The sequence below is a fragment of the Plecotus auritus genome (genome assembly GCF_963455305.1).
Source record: "Plecotus auritus genome assembly, chromosome: 8".
Classification (NCBI taxonomy): Eukaryota; Metazoa; Chordata; class Mammalia; order Chiroptera; family Vespertilionidae; genus Plecotus; species Plecotus auritus.
Genome location: NC_137782.1, coordinates 64078191 through 64103501, shown reverse-complemented (window position 1 = coordinate 64103501; position 25311 = coordinate 64078191). Strand labels below are relative to the sequence as shown.

General features: G+C 42.7%; 2 protein-coding genes and 1 long non-coding RNA gene across 14 annotated transcripts in view; 2 read left to right on the top strand and 1 right to left on the bottom strand.

Annotated features, from left to right (window-relative positions):
* HCK (HCK proto-oncogene, Src family tyrosine kinase) overlaps positions 1-2250 on the top strand; it is a 38703-nt gene extending 36453 nt beyond the window's left edge. The window contains exon 13 of one of the 2 annotated variants that reach the window (XM_080683137.1): positions 1529-2250. In XM_080683137.1, coding sequence (XP_080539263.1) covers positions 1529-1731 — 203 coding nt within the window. In that variant the 3' untranslated portion in view covers positions 1732-2250. The remainder of the gene's footprint in view (positions 1-1528) is intronic. The other variant, XM_080683136.1, reaches the window with a different exon arrangement.
* On the bottom strand, positions 2243-12151 carry LOC308255545. 3 transcript variants are annotated; one of them, XR_013961365.1, is made up of 5 exons: positions 11631-12151; positions 11001-11109; positions 9531-9633; positions 3424-3813; positions 2243-3145 (listed from the first exon to the last, which is right to left on the bottom strand). It is a non-coding gene; the product is annotated as an uncharacterized lncRNA (long non-coding RNA). The 3 variants fall into 3 exon arrangements; XR_013961366.1 differs by lacking the exon at positions 3424-3813 and having other exon boundaries at positions 11631-12090; XR_013961367.1 differs by lacking the exons at positions 3424-3813; positions 11631-12151 and adding an exon at positions 11384-11489.
* Positions 11488-25311, top strand: part of TM9SF4 (transmembrane 9 superfamily member 4) — a gene marked incomplete at its 5' end in the record, with an annotated part of 50553 nt that continues 36729 nt past the window's right edge. For 4 of the 9 annotated variants that reach the window (XR_013961363.1, XR_013961364.1, XM_080683133.1 and 1 more), the window contains one exon: positions 11739-11753. Coding sequence is in view for 5 of the 9 variants with exons in the window: in XM_080683133.1 (XP_080539259.1) it covers positions 11739-11753 (15 nt within the window). Of the gene's footprint in view, positions 11754-25311 lie in introns of all 9 variants that reach the window. The other 5 variants (XR_013961361.1, XM_080683132.1, XR_013961362.1 and 2 more) reach the window with 3 other exon arrangements.

The following is a 25311-nucleotide window of genomic DNA, read 5'->3' as shown; positions in this document are numbered from 1 at the left end:
TCCCAAGGAGATCACTGCTGAGAAGAAAATGAAGCAGAGGTGTTTAAGAGTGAGCGACCTGGAGCTCCTGTGGACAGGGAGTACCTGTCAGAGCAGGTCCTATTTGAGCTGAAAAACAGCTGAGTGAGGATCTAGGGAAAAAGATTTCAGGCAGAAGGCACTGCTAGTTTATAGGGCCTGAAGTGTGCCTAAAGGATAGCAAGGAAGCCAGGCAGCTGGAGACCAGGAATGAGAACAGATGGTAGATGATGAGGTTGGCAGGGACCAGATCCGGCAGGGCCCATGGTCATGGAGAAAGGTAAGTGGATGTTAGTCTAAGCATGCAGAAGCTGGGAGGTGGCATCATCTCATGTGTAAGTGGTGCTTGGTTCAGCATGGAGAGTGGGTTTGGGGACAGGTGGAAGCTGCGGCAGTGGTACAGGCACAGGTGGTGATAGCAACAGAGATATAAGTTGATGGGTTGATGCTACATTTCAAAAGAAGGAAGGATGTGAGTTGCTGAAGTGAAAGGTGAGAAAGAGAGAAGAATCAAGGATGATTCTCCTGGTTTTAATTGAGCAACTAGGTGGGCAATGATCTGTGGATAGAAATTAAAGAATTCTGTCTTAGCCCCGTTAAATTTGAGGTGACTAGTAGACATCCAAGATGTAGACATCCATGGAGATCGTCACCTACAGCCAGATCCCATACCCAGGTAGTGAAGGGGGCCTCAGCTAGGGGGGACAAAGCAGATATAAAGAGTCTCTGATTTTTTTATAAACCATCCTGAATTTGAATGGTGTCTCCATCAACTATTACATTTTGACAAATTCACTTCACTTTTACCCCAGTGTTTTCACCTGTAAAAAATATAGGTGCCCTATCCAGTAATGATATTTACCTTGCACTAGGAGACATCCAACAGTTAAATTGTTGTTCTTAAAGATAACTAACAAATTCAATTAAATAAGGAAATGGTCCCATTCACACAGAGGGTGCATCGAGTCTGGCCTTCTGTTTTGTCTTGAGGGTAGGCCAGGAAAAACCAGGAATGGCTATGGCACCCTGTATCCATTAGGATGCATTAAGCTGCAAGCAACAAAGTAACAGACGAAGGAGTGGTAGAAACAATAAGAAAGTTATTGTTCCCATAAGGAGTCTGACATTGGTGACTGGTTAGTTCAGCGGCTCAACAGTTCTCAGGACTCTGGGTTAGTTTGTCCGCGGCTGTCTTCCTCTCATGGTCAGATGGCTGCTGCAGCTCCAAGGATCACATTGTCTCACAGTGCCCGAAGGAAGGAGTAAGTGACTATCTTCAAAAGTCTCTCTCAGGGAGGAAAACCTTGCCTGGAGACTCCCCCTCGGCTTCCATTGGCCAACACTGGGTGCCATGCCCCTGCCCTCACTCAGGGGAGTCTATGGATTTCACAGAGAGGCGGAGCTCCCACAGGAGGTGGGGAGTGATGGCTGCTGGGGAGGCAGCTTTATCTGCCTCCCCATGACTCCCATTGCCAATCCCTCCCTTTTTAATTCCATGGCTCCTTCTCAGGGATGACAAACCCTGAGGTGATCCGGGCGCTGGAGCGTGGATACCGCATGCCCCGGCCGGAGCACTGCCCCGAGGAGCTCTACAACATCATGACTCGCTGCTGGAAGAACCGCCCTGAGGAGCGGCCCACCTTCGAATACATCCAGAGTGTGCTGGACGACTTCTACACAGCCACTGAGAGCCAGTACCAACAGCAGCCATGATGGGGGGACCAAGGCAGGGCCAGGCGCTGAGGCGAAGCCTATGAGGTGTCTCCAGCACCTTCTGCTAGATGTCCGCTCACCCTTCTCACTCCCAGACACCCACCCTCACTCCAGCCATGGCTCTTCATTTGTCAAGTGGGTGGGCTGGACTGGACAATCTCTTTCTGACTCTAGCAATCCACAGTCTGCCATTCTCAGGAGACCCAAGTTATATTTCTGTTGCCTGGGACATTTGGATTCCAGTTTCAGCTATGGTTTGAATAGGAAACTTTAAAAATAATGAAATAAATATTTAAATAAAAGATACAAATGCTAAAGGCTTACTGACAGGTCAGCTTTTCTTCTAGCTCCTGACTATCTATTTGCCTTTTTGCTGGACAAGTCAGAAATGGGGAAGGCCCCTCCCTGAGACCAGTAGGACAAAGAGAAGTGGAGTATGATATTCAAACTGCCCCAAATAGTTGCTGTGTTAGTTTCCTCTTGCTGCTGCAACAAATTACCACAAACTTGGTGGCTTAAAAACAACACAAATTTATTACCTTACAGTTCCAGAGATAAGAAGTGTGAAACGGGTGGGCAGGGCCACGTGCCTTTGGCAGGCACGGGGGGAGAATCCATTTCCTTGCCTTTTCCAGCTTCTAGAGGCTGCACAGTTCCTTCCTGCTCTTCAAACTACTTCAGTCATCATATCTCTGCCTCTGAGTCTCCTGCCTCCCTCTCTCACTTATAAGGGCCGCTGTAATTACACTGGACCCACTTGAATAATCCAGACCAGGGGTCCTCAAACTTTTTAAACAGGGGGCCAGTTCACTGTCCCTCAGACCGTTGGAGGGCCGGACTATAGTTTAAAAAAAAAAAACTATGAACAAATTCCTATGCGCACTGCGGGCCCAGGACGAGTTGGCTGCTAAGCAGGACAGGCAGCGGCACCCGGCGGGCCGGATAAATGTCCTCGGCGGGCCGCATGTGGCCCGCGGGCCGTAGTTTGAGGACCCCTGATCCAGACTAATCTCCCATCTCAAGATCCTTATCACATCTGTAAAGTCCCTTTTGCCATATAAGGTGACATCTTCACAAGTTCTGGGGATTAGGATATGGACCTTTGTGTGTGGGGACCTTTGTGCCTATCACACTGGCACTGGGACTCTGAATGGGCTTCTGTCTCCAAGAAGCTGGGTCTGCCAGGATGACAGGAATGATTTTTCATGCTCTGGGACCCTGACTCTTGGCCAAGCCACATTGCTACATGAGCTGGTGGGTCTCTACCAGCACTGGGGCATTTCCCATGGCCAAGCAGCTACTATGGTTGCTAAGATGGTATCCACCGTTGCAGGAATCCTGGGGTCTGGAGATGTGGCTGCTGCAAGGTATCTGGTTCCCTGCGTGGGAAGCTCTCAGTGGACGGGAGGGAGACCTGGGAAGGAAGCAGAGAAGACAAGGAGGCATGTGGTCACAGTTGAAAGTCAGCTTTTGTTGTGAGGAGAGCAATGAGAAGAGGTGACAGTGGGATGGGCACAAATGATACCTTTCTATATTATTGCATTCCTTGAAGGATCCACATCACAGCACCCACCAGGGTCCCATGGGACCCTATACTGAACTGATTCTGTACCCCTGAGTAGCACAGAGTCTTAACCTTAGAAACTGGATATAAAAACAGTGGAAAATAAAGCTATCAATGTTTCAACTTACCTAGTTGGTAATTCCATTTTTCTCTTGTTTTCTTGTTTGGGATGTGTCTTTGGGTATCTGAAGCAGAGCACAGGGCTCTGTGATAGGAATTTGCACTCATGATTGTGGTACATTGAATTGCTGTTCAGTAATCCGTAGGAGGAGTACCCTTCTCTACCCCACTAATGTTGAGCTAGGCATAAGACTTGCTTTAGCCAATGGGATATTAGAAGATGTGCTGTAAGCAGAGGCTTACAATGTGCATGTGGGGCTGGCTTCCCCTCCAGCCTTTTGCCCTGAAAAGAACATGGTCCAAGAAAGATGAATGACATGTGGTACAGATCTGGACCCAACCCAGCTTGGAGTTAAATCCAGCTGCTCCCAGCTTCAATCAACTGAACTCCAGCTGACCTGTGGACATGTGAGAAAGGAATACATGCTTAATATTATAAGCCTTTAAGTTTTAGGGTTGTTTTGTTACACAGCATTATTACAGAAATAGCTGACTGAAACATGATTTCAAGAATTTGCCCTAACCAGTTTGACTTAGTGGATAGAGGGTCGACCTGAGACTGAAGGGTCCTGGGTTCGATTCCAGTCAAGGGTATGTACCTTGGTTGTGGGCACAGCCCCAGTGGAGGTGTGCGGGAGGCAGCTGATCGAAGTTTCTCTCTCATCGATGTTTCTGACTCTCTATCCCTCTCCCTTCCTCTCTGTAAAAAAATCAATAAAATATATTTTAAAAAAAAGAATTAGAGCCTATTGCTAAATGGACAAGACCCAGGAGCCAACTCATGCCCTCCTGCTCTATCAGTTTACACTGCCCTACACTCTGATATTTCCCTCTGGTCACAGGAAAGACAGGTGAAAACATGGGGACAGAACACCAACACCATGATCCATAAAAGAAAAAACTGACAAATTGGACTTCATTAAAATTAAAAAACTTATCTAAGAAAGACAGAGAAATGAAAATGAAAAGACCAGTTCCAACATAGGAGAACTTATTTGCAAAACACCTATCTGATAAAGGACTGATATCCAAAATATACAAAGAACTCTTAAAATTCAATAATAAGAAAACAACCCAACTAACAAATGGGTAAATGAGCTGAACAGATGCCTCACTAAAGAAGATATACAGATGGCAAATAAGCATATGAAAAGATGCTCCACATCTATGTCATCAGAGAAATGCAAATTAAAACAACAATGGGTATCACTACCCACCTATTAGAATGGCCAAAATCTGAAACACTGATGACACCAAATAATGGTAAGGATGTGAAAAAAACAGGAAATCTCATTCATTGCTGGTGGGAATGCAAAATGGAGCAGCCACTTTGGAAAATACTTGACAGTTTCTTATAAAACTAAATATACTCTTACTATACAATTCAGCAATGCAAATACCCACACAAAAATCTACACACTAATGTTTGTAGTAGCTTTATTTATAATCGTCAAAACTTGGAAGTAACTAAGATATCCTTCAATAGGTGAATGGATAGCCCTGGCCCGGTAGCTCAGTGGGCTAGAGCATCATCTGGATAAGCCAAGGTTGTGGGTTCTATCGCGGTCAGTACACATACAAGAATCAACCAATGAATGCATAAATAAGTGGAACAACAAACCAATGTTTCTCTCTCTCCCGCTACCCTTCCTCTCTCTCTCAAATTAATAAATAAAATTAATTTTTAAATAACAACAACAGGTGAATGGATAAATAAACTGTAGTACACTCATATAAGGGAATATTGTTCAGTGATAAAAAGAAATAAGCTATCAAGACATGGAAGCCTGGCCAGTGTGGCTCAGTGGTTGATCATCAACCCATGCACCTAAGAGGTCACCAGTTCGAATCCCGATCAGGGCACATGCCCAGGTTGCAGGCTCAATCTCCAATAGGGGGCGTGCAGGAGGCAACCGATTGATGTTGCACTTTCACATTGATGTTTCTATCTCTCTCTCCCTCTCCTTTCCCTTTCCCCTCTCTCTAAAAATCAGTAAAAACATATTTTTTTAAAAAAGGAAAAAAAATGGAAGAACCTTAAATGCATATTGCCAAGTGAAAGAAGCCAATCTAAAAAGGCTGCTTGCTGTATATTCCAAATATATGACATTCTAGAAAAAGTGAAACTATAGAGACGATTAAAAACCAGCAATTGCCACGGATTTGGTTGGGAGGGAGGATGGGATGAATAGGTAGAGCATAGGGGATTTTTAGGGCAGTGAAACTATTCTGTATGCTACTCTCAATGGTAGGTACATATTATATATCTGTTAAAACTTACAGAATGTACAGCACAGAGTGAACATTAATGTAAACTATGGACTTTGGTTAATAATAATGTATCAATATTGGTTCATTAGTTGTACCATATATACCATATTAAGGCAAGATGTTAATAATACGGGAAACTAAGGGCTGAATGAGGGGGGATATGAGAACTTTGTACTTTCCACTCATTTTTCTTTTTTTTTTTTTAAATGTATTTCTTTTTTTTTAAAAATATATTTTATTGATATTTTATAGAGAGGAAGGGAGAGGGACAGAGAGTTAGAAACATCGGTGAGAGAGAAACATCGATCAGCTGCCTCCTGCACAACCCCCACTGGGGATTTGCCTGCAACCAAGGTACATGCCCTTGACCGGAATCGAACCTGGGACCTTTCAGTCCGCAGGCTGACGCTCTATCCACTGAGCCAAACCGGTTTCGGCTCCACTCATTTTTCTATAAATCTAAAACTGCTCTAAAACATAAGGTCTAGTAAATAAATAAATAAAACAAAACATGGGGATAAATTTTGTGCCACCAATTCTTTGGGACTCTATATGCCCAAAGTTCTCCCCTGGAAGGTGCCCCATGTTAATGACTTGCTTCAATCTAGCCTCTAGCTGTGGCTTTCAGTATAAATATAGAGAAAGCACTGACTTCCCTGTGATTTGAAAAAACTGCCTCCTTATTCCCCAACCTGGGCCCTCATTTTTGTCATGTGTCTGACCTCATCACAGTATATCTGACATAAGGCTATATTGATTTACATTCTGTTTGCATCCCTTCCCTTTTGAAGGTTGGCAATGACTGCTAGTTATCCCCACCTCCGTGTTTCCCCTTCTTCTGGAGAAACAGAATTTTTATCAGGGGCATGTGACCACCCAGAATGAATGCTACATTTCCCACTCCCTTTTGCAGCAAAGTGTGGTCATGTGCTTACATTCTGATCAATGGGTTGTAAGTGGAAGTGTGGTATAGCACCTTCCAGGATCCTTTCTTAAAAGATGTGGACTCACTAATTATCTGAGAGATGCAAATCAAAACGACAATGCGATACCATCTCACTCCTGTCAGAATGGCTATCATCAACAAATCAACAAAGGACAAGTGCTGGCGAGGATGCGGAGAAAAAGGAACCCTCGTGCACTGCTGGTGGGAATGCAGACTGGTGCAGCCACTGTGGAGAACAGTATGGAGTTTCCTCAAAAAACTGAAAATGGAACTCCCATTTGACCCAGTAATCCCACTCCTAGGAATATATCCTAAGAAACTAGAAACACCAATCAGAAAGGATATATGCACCCCTATGTTCATAGCAGCACAATTTACAATAGCTAAGATTTGGAAACAGCCTAGGTGCCTGTCAGCAGATGACTGGATCAGAAAACTATGGTACATCTACACAATGGAATACTATGCTACCATAAAAAAGAAGGAATTCTTACCATTTGTAGCAACCTGGATGGAATTGGAGAACATTATGCTAAGTGAAATAAGCCAGTCAATGAAAGAAAAATACCACATGATCTCACTCATTTGTGGATAATAAAAAACATTATAAACTGATGAACAAAAAGATAGATACAGAGGCAGTAAAGCATCAAACAGACTGTCAAATTACAGCGGGAAGGTTAGGGAGAGGTGGGGGAAATAAGAGATCAACCGAAGGACTTATATACATGCATATAAGAGTAACCAATGGATGCAAAACATTGGGGGGTGAGGGCATGTATGGGAGTGGGGTGGGGGGGGCAATGGTAAGATATGTACACATATAATACCTTAATAAAAAAAAAAAGGGATGTGGACTCTTTGCCCCTTATTTTTCATCTCTTCCTCCATCATGCTGCCTAGAATGTGCATGTGAAGGCTGGAGCTCTAGCTGCCATCTTGGACCCTGAGGAAAATGAATTAACTCTAGGGATGGCAAAGCCGGACAGTGCCTGGATCTCAAGGTATTTGAGGCATAGCCACCATACAGCTAGGACGATCCTCCGGACTTGTACCTCAGAGGGTGTGGCATGCATTGTCAGTATCCCTTAAAGTGGCCTAGACTTTTAGCTATCATTATCTGCATCACTGTGCCTGAGGGCTCTTTTTCTAAAACTGCAAAACAAAACAAAAAAACAACCACCCCCCCCTCCCCGCACCCACATACACACAAAACCCTCAGCTGCCAGCGTTGGAAGAAGGCCAAAAGTGCTAAGGAATTAATGCCCTCCGGGATGAGTCCTCAACTAATGACTTTTGGAAGTCGGTGTCGAATAAATACTCCAGCTCTTGGTTGGGATAACTGTGAGGTTTGTGTTTTGTGCTGTTTTCCGGGATTTCCCCACAGGATTAAACTTTAGTTACCCACAGAGGTAACCTGCTTGACAACATACCCTCTCCAAGTATAGCTCTGACATGAATGTCGGTTGATAGTTTCATTTATACTCATGAATAAGATGAAAATGAAATAATGAAGTATGTATGTTTTCACTCATTAGTAGATGATATGAGCAACTTCTTTGCTAAGTAAGGTAAGTTTCCAATACTGTCACAATTTTGTGCTAATCACAATGTAACGGCTATAGACACAACACACTTAATGTTTTTATCTGCATTATTAACATTGGCTCCTTATTCCCCTAAGGAGACCTAAGTCCAGACCTGGGTTTGACAAACTACATTTTATTGCAACACAGCCACACTATTACTTATTGTCCGTAGAGGTTTTTGTAACACAGGCAGAGCTGGATTGTGACCCAGTAACATGGTCTTCAAAGCCTAAAATATTTACTATGTAGCCCTTTACAGTAAAATTTTGATAGCGAAACAATAATTTAAGTCCTGATTTGTAGCTTTGCTGATTTTTGTGTTATAAACAGTCTCAACATGGCCAATTTCAAACTAAAAACCAGAACTGTATTATGATATTCATGGGCCTTTGGCACTTTTGCTTTTGTTGGAACCTTCCTCCATAAAATATATATTCTATTTATAAATATATTAAATTAATTAGAAATTATAGTTGACAACTACTTTGATATCAAGATGAATAATATTAATGTTATTTATGAAGACTTTTTTTCCTTCTGATTTAAAAAAATTTATTTCTTTTGAACATTTTTGTGGCACCTAAAGGTATGATGGGCCTTCTGCACTGTGCCTACTATGTTAATGGACAAGTTGGCTCTGCTACCAACACAACACTGCTGAACACAGCTGGAAAGGAATATGCAGTAACACACCATTTAAAAGTATTACACATAAAATAGATGTAAATAACTCAAGAGTAAGAAGTAGTAAAATGATTAGGAAGTGATAAGTTTTAAATATAAAATGTTTTTAAATTGATTTGAGAGAGAGAGAGAGGAAGTGGAGAGAGGGAGGAAGAAAGAGAAAGAGAGAGAGAGAGAGAGAGATTTAATGTTCCATTCATTTATGCATTCACTGGTTGATACTTATATGTGTCCTGACTGGGGATCAAACCCACAACCTTGGCATATCAGGACGATGCTCTAACCAACTGAGATACCCAGCCAAGGTCACTTTGTTTAGCACTGCCCCATGTACCAGGAGGTTGTCTGTGCAATTCCCAGTCAGGGCACATGCCCAGATGAGCTTGATCCCCAGTAGGGAGTGTGCAGGAGGCAGCCGATCAATGATTCTCTCTCATCGATGTTTCTATTTCTCTTCCTCTCCCTTCCTCTCTGAAATCAATAAAAACATGTTTTAATTTAAAAAACCATGTCTATTTGTCTGAAAATATCTTTAAAAAAATAAAAGCAATTAAAATGATAAATTTTATGTGGTGTATATTTTACCACAATAAAAAAGTTTTTTAAAGGAAAAAAAGAAACTTACCATGTGATGGAGCTAGAAAGAGGTAGGGATGGGATCTGACCTCAGGCCACCAAGTTCCAGGATTCTGGTGTATGTTATAGAAAGAGACTGGAATGTGAAAACCCTTGGGAAAAAATAAAAAGTATGAGGAGGGGAAAAATGGAAATACTGAGGAATAATAAGCCATTTGTGGAGCTTTCCCCCTTATTACTCATCCCTTTTCAAACATCCAGAAAGGGTAGAAAACACCCAGGATTCAAGATCCCGGAGAACTTATTGCAAGTTTGGAATCTATGACTTACTTGTAATGAGATTCCAGGTTAAGTTCTCCTAGTCTCTCAAGCTTTCTTCCCCTTGGGAATAATATCTGTTCAGCTACTCTTCAGGATGGTTGTGTGGGTCAGAGAGTTAATGGATGTGTGTTTCAATGATTGATTGCTACATGAGAAACCACTCCAAAATCTAGACCGACTGGGCTCAGCTGGACAGGTTTTCTACTGTACATAAGTGTCGATGTGGTTGCATTCAGCTGGCAGTTCAGCTGGGGTTGGGATGTCCAAGATGACTTCATTCACAATTCCAGTGCTCAGCTGGAGTTTCTAGATGTCTTGAGGAGTTGGCTGGCCTCCCTCCCTTTCCATGTGGCTCTCCAGCAGGGTAGCCAGACTTCTTTAGACCCAAGATGATAGATAGAAGCAGAAGCTGCCAAGCCTTTTAAGGCTAAGACCCAGAACTGGCAGTCGTTTGTACCACATTCTATTGGTCAAAACAAGTGATATGACCAGTCAGATTCAAAGGGAGGATAAATAAAATCTGCCTCTTGAAGGGAAAAACAGCATGCTCATGAAAAAATGGGAGGACTTGTTGGCAACCATCTTTCTGGATAATCCACCACAATGGTGCTCATTTCTACTCAGGGAGATAGCAGAAATCCAAGTGCCATTTTTTTGCCAACCATACCCAAGGGCAGATGGAGTTAAGGGAATAAATCTCATTTTGGCACATCAGCCTAAAACTAATGAATAATCTATTAGACCTCCCCTTAACTCCCAGCCTTAAGAAACCCCTCAAACTGAAGGTCCCAGCACACTCCCTCTCCCTCCCAAGAGTATGTCCAGCCTTTCCCAGCCCCTTCTTGTTCCCCACAGGCATGCATCGCCTACAACCTAAGGGACCCAGGAGGCTTGCAACCAGGAAGCAATGGGCAGCGACAGCTCCTCCCCAGCTAACCCTTGACCTTGTCCCCAATGCCCCCTTTTCTCTGACCTCCTAGTGAGCCAAAGCAGCCCAGCCCAGGCTCATTTCCCCACCTAGTTACTCCCTCTATTGTTGCTTCTTCTATTCTAGGCCCTTCCTTGTTTCACTGTTGCCAGCTTTAATAAACATTCTTTTAAAATCACCTGGATTTCCGCTGTGAAATCTTTCCTGTGCAAAGTCAAGAACCCACTCAGGGCCAGGTCACCTTTCCGGTAACAAGAGTCACACACTTACCTAACACATGGTGAAGTGCACATTCAAAGATGTCTTCCTCCACTAAATATGTTGCTTTTCATTCATTCCTTTAACAAATAGTGCATTGTATTGGGCAACTTCCATATGCCTGAAGGAAAATACATTAAGAGTATAATGACAACTATGTAACATTATGTCATTAGATCCTCATCACAAAATAATGATGAAGGTATTATAATAATCCCCTTCCCATTTTACAGATGAAAATGGAGTGAGATTAAATAATAAACAGGATCCTACCTTATAGATATTACAGTCTATTGGAAAGGATATAGAATAGTTAAGTAAGTAATTAAATACATAATTACAAATTATTCTCAGAGTAGAACCCTGCTATTGGAATTCTGGTATCCGCCTCTCACCTAAAACAAGGCCTCAGGTAACCCTGGCAACGGTTCTCTGGCCATTAGTAAAGATGGTGCCCAGAGAACCTGTGCGTTTAGGCACAACCCTCATTACCCACAATGCAGTGGGGAAGGAGTAGCTGTCTTTGCCAGGAGCTAATATGGCTCCCAAAGTTATGCCGTACTCTCTTTTCCCCTAATCAGCGACTTGACTGCCCAGACCAGGCTACGGATCAGGAGCTAAGTCTACTTTGCCCCTCCATACCGCAACTACAGGAGCGACTGAAGTTGAGTGGCACCTCACAGAATTGAACTCCATAACCGGGGAAACACCACTTCCGCTGACGTCATCACGCCGACACGTGGATCCAAGATGGCGGCAGCGATGGTGAGTGAAGGAGACTCCGGGAGCCGGAGCTGGAGCCGGGTTCTCCGGGGGATCCCAAGATCTTCCGGCACTCCATGCCTGCCCCGAGCCATCTCCGGAACCCCTAGCTCAGGCTTGAGGGATGTCCCTGACTGGGCTTGTCTCCCCCAAAGTTCCCCTTCCCCGGCCCCGCACTCAGGCTTGTCAAGGCCTGGAGTTTTGAGGGAGGCATTGGGTCGGAGGAAAGGTCTCGGCTACCGCCTCTGCTGGTTCCTATTCCTGCTTTGGTCTCCGCTTTCTGTGACCCCAATTTTCACTTCCCAGCCCTGACCCCTCGGAAGAGCCCCCCATTATTCCCGCCTTTGCTCCTCCCTCTTACGTCCAGATCCTGCTGTCTCCGCCTCCCCATTCTCCTGACCAGTCCGTGGAAGCGACCTCACCTCTGACCAGCCTCCCAGCCTAAAACCTGTGTCAGATCCTTTCCAGAGCCCCGTCCGCACCTCTGCTCTCGCCTGTTCCTCCGCGCACCCATCTCGACTGTGGTTAACCTGAACATGCCCTTTCCCATCCCCAGACCCTTCCCTAATTATTTTTCCTGTCTTCTTTCTGTCAACTCTGCTTTTCCTGGGGAGCTTTTATTCCCTTGTTTGGGGGGAGGGGGTTGAGGGGAGGGAGGCATGTTGAAAATAGTTTCCGAGCCCCACTCCTAAAGATTCTAATTCCTTAGGGCTAAGCGATGCCCAGGAATTCGCAGTTTTATAAGCACTCCAGTGATTATGATGGAGGTGGTCTGTACTACGTTTAAAAAACAAAACAAAAACACTATACTAGCCCCGCTTGCCTATGCGCCTGCAGGGCCACACAGCTGTTAGGGATGCAGGTTATTAGGATGGAGCTCGTTAGGATGAAGCCTGTCTGTGGTTAAGTGTGCAGAGTGCCTGGAAAGTGGGTCAGAACCTGGCTCCTTGTACAAAATCCTGGAAGTAGATCTCTGAAGCAATGGCCTTTCTTCCAAAGGCTCAGTTCACACTCTGCTTGTCAAGAACAAGCAGACAGAATCAAAATTTAAGTCATTTAATCCGGAGTGATTGTCTAGGTCTTCCTGTATGTTGCTTTCTAGCTGATAATATGCTGAGAGTGAATGCAAAGGAAGACACTGAGAAAAGGGAGTGATATTTGATTTTAACAAAGGAAAATTCTTGTTTAAATACTTTGGTGTTGGTTTTCTCCTAACGAGGGTAGGTTATTGGCTGGTAACAAGTTTCCTTCCTTCTGTTAACCAACGGATAATTTATCCTTTTTGTTTAATGAGAGATTCCTTATTTAGAACCTCAGAGGCCAGGTAAAAGAGATTTCACAGCCTTGTGCTGTCAAATTTCAGTCTGAATCATGAGTGGGGAAAATCCCAAAAGTGGCATGTTGAAACCCATTTTTTCCTGGACCGCATTCAGATCAAGCATGGCGTAAGAACTTAACAGGAAAAGGCACACCCTCTCTTGCCATAGGGAAAAAGTTCAATAAAGTGGCATTTATAGAATTGCATGGGAGACTTCGGCCCTGTTCAGAGGTTTTAAAGAGGTAATAAGTTAGCAATACATATTTCTGGAACACATTTATATAATCAACAAATATTTGTGAGCCTGCTCTGTGCCAAGGTGTAGGGATGTAGAGTTATTTGTGAGTTAGAGGTTCAGGGTCCACTCTGGTGGAGCTTTTCTAGTCTGAGGAGAGAGAGAACAAGTAAACAAATACATGAACAAGATAATGTCAGATGGTGTTAAGTGCTGTGAATACAGTAACTGATTTAAAGAAACTGAGGATGTAATGTGCACAGTGACCCACAGAGGCCAGTGTGAAGGGTGCACACGAGAAACTTCAAGTTTGATTCAATAGTGAAAAGGCGTGGAAATAAGTTTGTTAAGGGAGTCTGTGTAATAGGCCAAGTGGAGTCACAGATAGACTTGAGTTTGGTCTGTGTCAAGCACTTACTCGGAAGTCAACAGTCCCCACACCCTCTTATACACAGGGTGTTTCACAACCATTGGGGATGTAAGCGAGTGGGTCTGCTTTGGGGTGTATGGGTTTCTGAGGCAAGTTGTACAACCAAAGAGGAACTAAGCTAGTGGGTTCAGTGACCGTGGGAACAGGCTTGTTCTTTTGTTTTGGAAGTTAGGGTTGTAGGTACAAGTTTGAAGTGGTAGCATTTATGGCCTTTTCCCTCCCTTTTTTTTAGTGAATGGCTCTTCCTCAAGGAGGCTGCCACCTCCCAGTTCTGTGTTAGCACAGTGGGTGTTTCTTGAACCTGCAGGACAAGAGTTCTCCCACCATAGGGGATGGTTGGTATAAACTGAAGTTCTCTCTGGTGTTCCTGCCTTCCTCCTGCCCTGGGTTTAGACTCTAAAGTTACAGGATACCAAGGTGAGCTAGCTGGGTCTGAGGTGAGAGGCAGGCTCATCTCACTCTTTATGGAAATATTACGCATATGGAATCTGCTTTTGGGAACATTATTATGGTAGAACTTGTGAAATATCCATTGAGTACATTTGTAGGCATCTCAGGAGTCTAGAAACCTCCATTTGGAGAATAAAATTCTTTGTACTTCTCTCACATATATCGTTGTTCATGCTGTTTTGGGTTTTATCTTTTTCCTTTTTTATTGGATATTATTCATTTACCATAAAATTTTCCCAAAGTCTACAGTTTGGTGGTTTTTAGTATATTCACAAAGTTGTGCAACCTTGACCACTATCTTCTAGAACATTTTCATCACCCAAAAAAACCCATTAGCAGTCACTTCCCACACAACCCCTCCCCTGTTCTCTAATTTACTTTCTGTCTGTATAGATTTGCCTATTTTGGTTATTCTATAAATGAAATCATACAATCTGTGGTGTTTAGTATCTGGCTTTTTTAAAAATATATTTCTATTGATTTCAGGGAGGGAGAGGGAGAGAGAGATAGAAACATCAATGATGAGAGAGAACCATTGATTGGCTGCCTCCTGCAGGTCCCCTACAGAGGATTGAGTCCACAACCTGGGCATGTGCCCTTGATCAGGGAATGGAACCAAGGACCCTACAGTCCCCAGGCCGGCACTCTATCCACTAAGCCAAACCCAGCCAGGGCTAGTATCTGGCTTTTTTAAAAAACATAGCATAATGTTTTCAAATGGTAATTAATGTTGAAGCATTTATTAGTACCATTTCTCTTTTTTTTAATCCTCATCCGAGGATATTTTTCCATTGATTTTAGAGAGAGTGGAAGAGAGAGGGAAAGACAGAGAGAAACATCTATGTGAGAGAAACACATCGTTTGGTTGACTCCTGCACGATCCTGACCAGGGCCCCGGCCCAGGGAGGAGCCTGCAACCAAGGTACGTGCCCTTGACCGGACCCTTCAATATGCAAGGCTGCGCTCCATCCACTGAACCAAACTGGCTAAGGTGGTACTTCATTCCTTTTTATAGCCAAATAATATTTCATTGTATGGCTAGACCACATTCTTTGTCCTTTTATTTATCCACTAGTAGCCCTGCACACAAATCTGTGCACCAGTAGCTTGCTGCCGCCCTCCAGTAGCTCTCTGCCCGCTGCCCCACCCCCCTGTAGCTCCCCCTGCCCCCCGCCCCCCCTCATAGCTTGCTGCTCTGCCCCCTCCTATAGCTCTCCGTCACCCACTTGTAGCCAGTAGCTCCCTGCCGCCTTCCTGTAGCTCTCCCACTGCCCCACCTTCCTGTAGCTCTCTCTGCCCCCCCCCCCCCATAGCTTGCTGCACTGCCCCCTCCTGTAGCTCTCTGCTGCCTGCTTGTAGCTCACTGCCCCACCCTCCTGCTGATCCGTGATCTGGTCATTATGCGGTCGGTCATTATGCTTCACGGTGTAATGACTATTTGCATATTACATCTTTATTATATAGGATTGATGGTTATTAGGGTTGTTTCCACTTTTTGGCTATTATGAATAACATTGCTGTGAACTTAAGTGTGCAAGTTTTTGTGTTTTCCGTTTTCTTGGATTTATATCTAGTAGTGGAATTGGGCAGGAGGGGTAGACTCTGCCACCAGTCCCATGTGTGGGAAATTGCTGTCTCCTCTGGGCCTCACATGTGGGGTGGGCATTGAGGAAGGAGCGCAGAACAGGAGTCAGCAGCCTATGCTTAGTCCTGACACTGCCACTGATCCACCGTGTGGCCTGGGTGGAAATCACTTTGGCTTTATTGGTTTGTTTCTGCATATGGGTTTGGACTTGATGCTTTCTGAATTCCAGGTTGAAAATCTTGTGGTTTAGAATACTTGGATTTAAGGCGACTTTTGCCAATCTATATATATCAAAGGCTAATATGCAAAGTGTCCCCTTGGGAGTTCAACCAGGAGACCAGGAGTTTGATCACTCGCTATAATGTGCGCTGACCACCAGGGGATGGCGCGGAGCGAAGGAAGGCCCCAGCCCTGATCACCGGCCAGGGCTAGGGACCATACCCGTGCACGAATTTCATGCACTGGGCCTCTAGTATACCTATAAAATCAGATGGATTTTCCCCCCATGATCATAGTTTCTGTAGTCTTTCCAAGCACTTGTCATTTGGTCGTGTTGTCAGTCTGATCTTGAGTTGCTCCACTGGCACATATTCTGCAGGAGCCACTGTGCCCTTGGAGCTGGTGCAGACATCAGGCCTTGGTTCAAATGTGTTTCTCTGAGGAATCCTTTTATTTTTAAATTTTATTTTTATTTATTTTTTAATACTTTTTAATTGTTTAAAATATTACATATATTAGTACATATATCTCCTTTTTTTTTTTTTTTACCCATTGACCTTCCCCCAGCCTCCCCTACCCCCTGTCGCATGCCCTCATCCTCTGAGGAATCCTTTTAAAGGAGTGCCCTTAATCCCCTCAGGAAGTACTGAGGAGGCAGAGATAGCATTAAGTTGCCTCTTGGTTTCCCTTTTACAGCTTGGATAAAAGTTCCCCTTTGATCTTGGCATTAAAGATGTAGGTCACAGAATGCTGGAGAAGGTTGAGTTTTGATCTCTGGCACTGGCAGGAGTGTGGGAAGGACCCAAGATGAGCAGGGCCATCTGGCCACAGACAATGATAGGAGCCACCTACCACCCCCATACCTGCTTTGATCTCTGACCCATTTGCTGACACTAGTGTTTCCCAAATGGGGCATGGTTAAGGACACCCAGGACTTCTGTTTCAATCTTTTTCATTGCTTCCTTCTCTGCCTTCCTAACATGATGTCTCACCAATGCCTGAGCATTAAATTGACAGACCTCCCAGGGTTTGGGATCCCAAGGTTTTATATTCATAAGGAATGCTAAGTTCTACTAGCAGTTACTAGACATTGGGGTGATCACATTGTAAGGTATAAAAATATCGAATCACTACACACCTGAAACTAATATAGCCAATATAAGATTATATACCAACTATACTTTAATAAAAAAATAAATTTATAAAAAAATCAAATCGCAAGTTGGAACTGAATTTTTTTAAATAAATATATATATTTTTAAAAATAATTTTATTAATTTCAGAGAGGAAGGGAGAAGGAGAGAGAGATAGAAACATCATCAATGATGAGAGAGAATCATTGATTGGCTGCCTCCTACATGCCCAACTCCTGGGGATGGAGCCCCCAACCTGGGCATGTGCCCTTGACTGGAATCGAACCCGGGACCCTTCAGTCTGCAGGCCGAGGCTCTATCCACTGAGCCAAACCAACTAGGGTGGAACTGAATTCTTAAGGCTGTTTAGAAGAAAGTCTGGGTGCCCTCAACATCTTTGGCCTCAGTTTCTACTTAAAGTAGATCAGACACTATAAATTGGCAATCTGTGGACCACATCTTCACATGGACTTAACTGGGGAGTGGGGTTGGCTGGCATAGTACTTAATATTTTTCAAGTTAGTTGTCAATGTTTAATGATTGAGAGATTTCACAATTCTAGATTTTTATTTCAATTGAAAATTTGGGCAGAAATTCCCCATCAAGAGCATTCCTCATGCAGGTCCCAGTTTATCATTTTCTCAATTCTATCATCTTACTCCTGAGCAGCTTCACCATTTAGGTCACTACTATGACCCTTCTAAGTGGTTAAATTTGCAACCCCCAAATGTCTTGTGAAATTAAGGCTTGAACTTAATGCTTGGTCTTTATATGAAGTTTTTTCTACTCTGACATTCTGATTCACAGGCTATTAAAAGTTTGTGGTAATCCCCTATGTTACCTGACTTCTAGGGAAAACTTGTTACTCACATAATACGTGTCTGTTAATTCACCATATCCTCATTCATTATTTAACCTAATCCTTACAAAAGTTCATTTTACAGAGGAGACTAAGGCTTGGTCTGTAGGACCTGGGCTAGAATTTGACACTCTTGATTAATTTTATGACTTTTGCAAGCTTTGCTTCTTTAAACCTCAGTTACCTTTTTTTTAAAAAAAAATCATTTTTAATTGTGAAATATACATCACATAAAATTAGCCATTTTAACTATTTTGTGTGTATAGTGCAATGCCATTAAGTACCTTCAACTGTTGTGCAACCATCACCATCATCCAGCTTCAGAACTTTTTCATCTTCCCATATTGAATGGGTTTTCTTATTTTTAAAAAAATTTTATTGATTGATTGATTGATTTTTAGAGAGGGGAGGAAGGGGGGAGAGAGAAACACATCGATTTGTTCCACTTATTTATGTATTCATTGGTTGATTCTTGTATGTGCCCTGGCCAGGGTTTGAACCCATCCATAACCTTGATGTATCAGGATAGTCCTCTAACTAACTGAGCTACCCGGCTAGGAAGTTTCCTTATTTTTAAAGTAAGGATAATACTTTCTTCGAAAGGGTCGTTGTGATGATTAAATGAAACACGAAAGTGCCTAGCACAAAGAGAGCTCTCTGTAACTTTTTCATTTCAAGGTTTGAAGTCTTTCAGAGGTGAACCATGTAAGCCTGTTGCTTGGACTGAGTTTCTTTTATAAATACTCAAGGCAGAGAGGGAAGGTCAGTGCATTTAAGTTTTATTTCTGTACTTTCTGGCCTCAAGATTTAGGTGTGGTGTCTGTTGCTGGGTCAGAGTAGTCATTTGTTTCATTGGATTTCCACAGCCTGCTGCGGATTTTCCCTACCCCAAGAAACAGTTTTGAGTCTTTTTATGTATCTGTTCACAGCTACTCTGTGTCTGTGGGCTCTGAAATAAAGGCTACATTTTCAGTCTCCTGTGGCTAATTTGATTCTGGTTTGTTTGATTTTGTTGTTGTTGTTTTTCTCTGTGAGTTCTTTAGCTCCATGGGGCTGCTTGGTAAGTGTTCTTTAGCTGTCATTAACCATCCTGTGTGTGTTGTTGAATTCTTAGGGAGCTTTAGCCCATTGGGTAATTGATTTCGGTTAACTGTTGGCAAACTGTGCCCCAAAGCCTTTTTCTTTGTGTTTTTTCCCTTATTCTGGGGAGCAATTACTGAGTGACTTTAAAATGGTGACTGTATCTTAGAGAAGAAAAAAGAAGAATCTAGCTTATTGTTAAAGAAGGTACTGCTTTTGCAGCAGGAAAGATATGGAATGGGAACTAGAGAAGCTGTTCAGATTGGCCAGACTGTATTGCTAGATGATAGGAAAGAAGACTGCAAGGCAGAGGACTCCAGAAAAGAAAAGTTAACTTCTGGCCACGGAGAAATGTAAGTGAATGAAATAATTTTCAGTTCTCAGGGGAAACTTCCTATTTTCTTTGGAAGAAGTTAATTGTTCACACCTTTCAAATTGGGTGCTGCAAATTTGGGGGCGTGAGGGGTACTCTTTAGTCCTAGCAGTCCTTCACTGGGGTGTTTGGAAGAGGTTTTTTTTACATGCCTGCCTCCCAAAAGTAAAATAGTTAAGGAAGGCAAAAACCTTGATTCTTGGGTCTTTAAATTATAACTTTTCAGATCACCCATATCTTTGCTAGTGGTGGGGTGTTAGGTTACAGCACAAATGGCTTCTAGATTACCATCACCTTGTTCCTTGACATGCTACCTTTGCCATCTCGTGACACGGAAACCAAATAAAGCAAATAACATTGAATTGGCTGGTTCACATTTCTTAGGATTCCCGCTCCTTTCAGCACTCTGAACATACAAAGGATGTTTGCTTAAATACTTAATTGACTTTTTCAGACTGAATCTCACATGAGAATTCCTGTGGTGATCAATTAAAAATTAAAGGAAAATGCAATGGAATTTCCCAAGAAGCAGGTACTTTGCTACTCCCTAAGTTCTTTACAGAATAGAGCTGTGGGTCAAACATCATCGGTCAGGCTGTCAGGGCTGCAGAGGTAAAGAATTACAAAAGTTGGGCAACCCACTTGGGTCCCCTCCCAGGGAGCTTTTCTGTAATAAAACTGCTTTCATTCATTAAAAAAAAAAAGAATTACAAAAATTGAAATGGTGTCTAGTACCATGAACTTCGCAGTCCTTAATCCTTCTGGAATTGTACATCAGATTCTGCATTTTGTATCATTTTTTCTGGGAGCAGACTCTGCGGGTTTTATAAGATTCTCAGAGGGTTTTGCAACACCCTACCTGAGGTTAAGAATTCCTGATCTGGGATGGTTACCCACACACCTGGTTACAGAATCCCCTCTGCATTGTTCTTACTTTATAACTCCCATTTTCTGTATTTCTTCAGAAGTGCTTGCCCAAGTATTTTCAGAGGCAACCAATTTCCTTCACCTTAAAATGTAAATGTATTTATTTTGAATATGGGTGACTCATGTATATGGCAAGAAGTTAGTATGAAAAATAGTTTTGATTAAAAAACACACACATTTCTTCAGCCTTGGTCAGTGTGGCTTAGTTGGTTGGGTGTAGACCCATGCACCAAGGGTTGCCTGCTCAATTCCCAGTGGAGGGGATGGTATGGAGTAGGGGAGGCTCTCACATCGATGTTTCTTTCTCTTGCTCTCCCTCTCTAAAAGTCAACTTAAAAAAATCTTTAAAAATTTTTCTCCAGAACATTTTTATGCATATAAAAATGCCTATTTTAAAAAACTTATATAAAAATTTCTAACATACATGAAAGTAGAAGAAATGGTATGATGAACCCTTGCAACCCATTTCCCAACTTCACCATCTTACCTAATAAAAGAGAAGCAGCAAATTAACCATCACTCCACTACACCCACAGCCAATCAGAGTGAATATGCAAATTAACCCAACAAAGATGGAGGTTAATTTGCATATGCAGGGCGCAGGCAGCGGCGTGAAGCTTGCTATGAGGGGAAGCAGGGTGGTGGAGGGAGCTACTGGAGTGGTGCTCCAGACAGAAGCGAGGACTTGCCGGCTCCGGGCGGCCCGGGAGCGGGGTGGTGCCGGCTCCCGGGTGGCCGGGGAGTGAGGACTTGCTGGCTCCCGGGCGAGCCGGGAGTGGGGACTTCCCAGCTCTGGGCGGCCGGGGAGCAGGGACTTGCTGGCTCCCGGGCAAGCCGGGAGCGGGGTCTTGCTGGCTCCCGGGCGGCCGGAGAGTGGGGACTTGCCAGCTCCCGGGCAGCCCTGGACGGCTGGGAGTGAAGCCAGGGGAAGGAAGGCCTATTCTTGCACAAATATCGTGCAACGGGCCTCTAGTTACCATTATATACAAAACTTGTTTCATCTATACATCCCTTGGCTGTTTTTTTTTCCCTTCAGGGTTATGAAGGTATCGTTTTTAATGCTATAAATTTACAGTACAATGATTTTTAGTAAATGTGTAGACTTGTGCAGCCATCATAACAATGACACAAACTTTTAGAACATTTTTATTATCTCCTCAACCAGTTTCCTCACAGTCAGGATTGAAACTTGAAGTCAATCTCTGTTCCCACAACCAGCCAACCACTGATCAACTTTCTGTCTGTAGATTTGCCTTTTCTAGACATTTCACATAAGTAGAATCATACAACATATAGACTTTTGCACCTGGCTTTTACTTAGCATAATGTTTTTGAGGGCTATCGTGTTGTAACATGAGTTGGTAGTTTACTCTTTTTAAAAAAATATATTATCTAAATTTACTTTTATATTCGATTCTTTTTGTTTTAAAATATGTTTTTATTTTTAAAATATATTTTTATTGATTTCAGAGAGGAAGAGAGAGGGAGAGAGAGATAGAAACATCAATGATGAGAGAGAATCATTGATTGGCTGCCTCCTGCACTCCCCCCACTGGTGATTGAGCCCATAACCCGGGCATGTGCTCTTGACTAGAATTGAACCTGGGACCCTTCAGTTCTCAGGCCAAACTCTATCCACTGAGCCAAACTGGCCACACTGGTGGTTTATTCCTTTTTATTGCTGAATAGTATTCCATTCTATGACTACACTATATTTTGTTTAGCTATTCACCAATTGATGGGTGTTCAGATTGTTTCCAATTTTGGATTGTTATGATCAAAGCTATTAGGAACATTTATGTACAGGACTTTGTATGGACATATATTTATTTCCTTTTCTCTTGGATAAATGCCTAAGATTGGAATTGCTGCATAGTGTGATAATTTCTATCTAACATTTTAAAGATACTGTCAAACTTTCCAAAGTGGCTATACCATTTTACATTCCCACCAATATGTGAGGGTTCAGTTTCTCCACATCTTCGTTCACACTTGTTATTGTCTGTGTTTCTGAGGTTAGCCATTCTAGAGGGTGTGCAGTGATACCTCATTGTGGTTTTGGTTTGCATTTCCCTTATGACAAATGATTCTGAACATCTTATGTGCTTATTAGCCATTTCTATATCTTTGGTGAAATGTCTGTGCAAATCTTTTGCCCATTTTAAAATTGGATTGTTTGCCTTCTTATTATTAAGTTGTAAGAGTTTTTTTTAGATATTCTGGATACAAGTCCCCTATCAGATATATGATTTACAGAGATGTTGTTTTTTTCCTAATCTGTGTCCTTTCGTTTTTTTAATATCTTTTGAATTGTAAAGTGTTGAAATTTGGTGAAATCCATTTTCAAAATATAATTTGTGCTTTTGGTGGTGTATCAAAGACATCTTTACCTAACCCAAGGTCACAAATATTTTCTCCTAGCTTTTCTTCTAGAAATGTTATAGTTTCAGTTCTTCTGTCTTGGTCTATGATACGTTTTGAGCTAATTTTTGTGTATGGTATGAGGTTCCTTTTGCATATGGCTACCAGTTGTCCAAGCACCATTTGTTAAAAGACTATCCTTTCCCTATTGAATTGCCTTGGCAACTTTGTTGAAAGTCAATATACATGTAAAGATTTATTTCTGGACTTTTAATTCTGTTCCCTTGATCTTTATTGTTATCCTTACCATACTGTCTTGATTACTATCTATATATATAAAACCCTAATGCGCAAATAGACCAAATGGTGGAACTGAACAGCTGGTAGCTATGACGTGTGCTGACCACCAGGGGGCACGTGCGGAACATGGCGGGCGTCAGCAGTAGGCAGCAGAGCGTGGAACCTGGCGGGCATCGGCTGCAGCGGGATGGTGGAGCAGGTGAGCAGGAGCACCAGACCAAGGTGGGGCGCCAGTCGCTATCATTGGGGCAAGCTTCTGGTGGTTACTGAAAATTCCTTGCTCCCGCGCACCACAGCCCCGCCCAACACTCACATGTACTGCCTGCGCCTGGCACCAGTCCCGATTGCTCGGTGCCATCAGTGGGTGTGAGCAGCTGCTGCTGGCCCAAATCACCCCTGAGGACTTCTCCACCTGCTCCTGAGGGGCGATCAGGGCTGGCAGCTGCCTGCCCCGCTCACACCCACTGCTGGCACCGGCCCCAGTTGCTCCACGCCATCAGTGGATGCAAGTGGGGCTGGCACCATCAGCGCGTGGGAGTGGCGGGGGCGAGAGCAGGGCTGCCTGCAGATGGGGGACTGGGGTGGGAGGTGGGGAGAGGGGTGAGGGGTGAGGACTGCAGTGGGAGGGGCCAGGCGGGGGCACGGAGGATGTGCCAAGACCCGCCCCTGTGCCCACCACAGCCTCGTGGCCCACAGTTCCTTTCAAGAAAGGTGCACAAATTCGTGCATTGGGCCCCTAGTAACTTTTATAATAAGCTTAGAAATTGGGAAGTATAAATCTTCCAATTTTGTTCTTTTTTAAAGTTGTTTTGGATGTTCTGGATTCTTTGAATTTACATATAAATTTTAGAGTCATCTTGTCAGTTTCTACAAAAAAGCTGGTTGGGATTTTGATAGGGATTGCATTGAAGCTGTAGAGCAGTTTGGGGAGAATTGCTATCCTAACAATATTGACTCTTCCAATCTTTGAAAGTAGGACGTCTCTCTTTCATTTCTCTTCAGAACGTTTTGTAATTTTCAGTATACAAGTCCTTTTAAATTTTTTATTTCATTCTTTTTAAAACTATTATAAATGGAACTATTTTCTTTTTTATTTTTGTATTGTTTGTTCTTAGTATGTAGAAATACAATTAATTTTTATATGTTGCTCTTGTAGTCTGTAACCTTGCTCAGCTTATTAGTTCTAATAATTTCTTAGACTTTTCTAGATATAAGATATGTAATCTGCAGATAAAAGCACCTTTACTTCGCCTGGCCAGTTTGACTCAGTCATTGAGTGTCGACCTATGAACCAGGAGGGCAGGATTCGATTCCAGTCAGGGCACATGCCCGGGTTGTGGGCTCAACCCCCAGTGGGCGGCGTGGAGGAGGCAGCCAATTGATGATTCCCTCTCATCATTTATGTTTCTAATTTCTCTGAAATCAATAAAATAAATAAATATATAGAGAGAGCACTTTTACTTCTTTTTAACCGGGATGTCTTTAATTAATTAATTATTTGCTTTAGCACACATTAGTTGCATTTATAAGCAATGCTGAATAGAATGGCAAGAGTGGACATCCTTGTTCTGTTCCTCATCTTAGGGGGAAGCATTCAGTCTCTCACCATCAAGTGTGATGTTAGCTGTATTTTTCATAGCTGCCCTTTTTCTGATTGAGAAAGTCCTTTCTATTCCTAATTTGTTCATTTTTTATTACAAATGTGTGTTGGATTTTTTCAAGTGCTTTTTCTGCATCAGTTGTGATAATTATGTGGTTTGTCCTTTTTCTATTTATATGCTATATTACATTAATGGATTAATCCAACCTTGCATTCCTGGGATAAATCCCACTTGGTCACTTTTCATATATTGTTGGATTTGATTTGCTAATCTTTTGTTAAGGATTTTTAAATCTGTGTTCATGAGCAGTATTCATTTATAGTTTCCTTTTCTTGTGATGTCTTTTTCTGGCTTTAGTACATGCTTTAAAAAATTATTTAGACAAATGAGATTATGCTCTTCATATACTGCTGTGCATCTTACTTTTTTCTACTTAATAACTTACGTTGGCAGTCCTTTAATAATAGTTTTACCTCCCTTCTTTTTTGTGTTAATAAAATAAATATCTAGAGAGAGAGCACTTTTTAGGAACTGCCTATTTATGTTCTTTTGGGTTATTTGTCTTTCATTGTTTTGTGTGAGCTCTTGGTATATTGAAGAAATTAGTCCTTTTCAGGGGTGTGGTAAATATTTTTATCCAAATTGTCTTTTTCTTTTTCTATGGTGTTTATATTTTTTGATTTTCTTCCA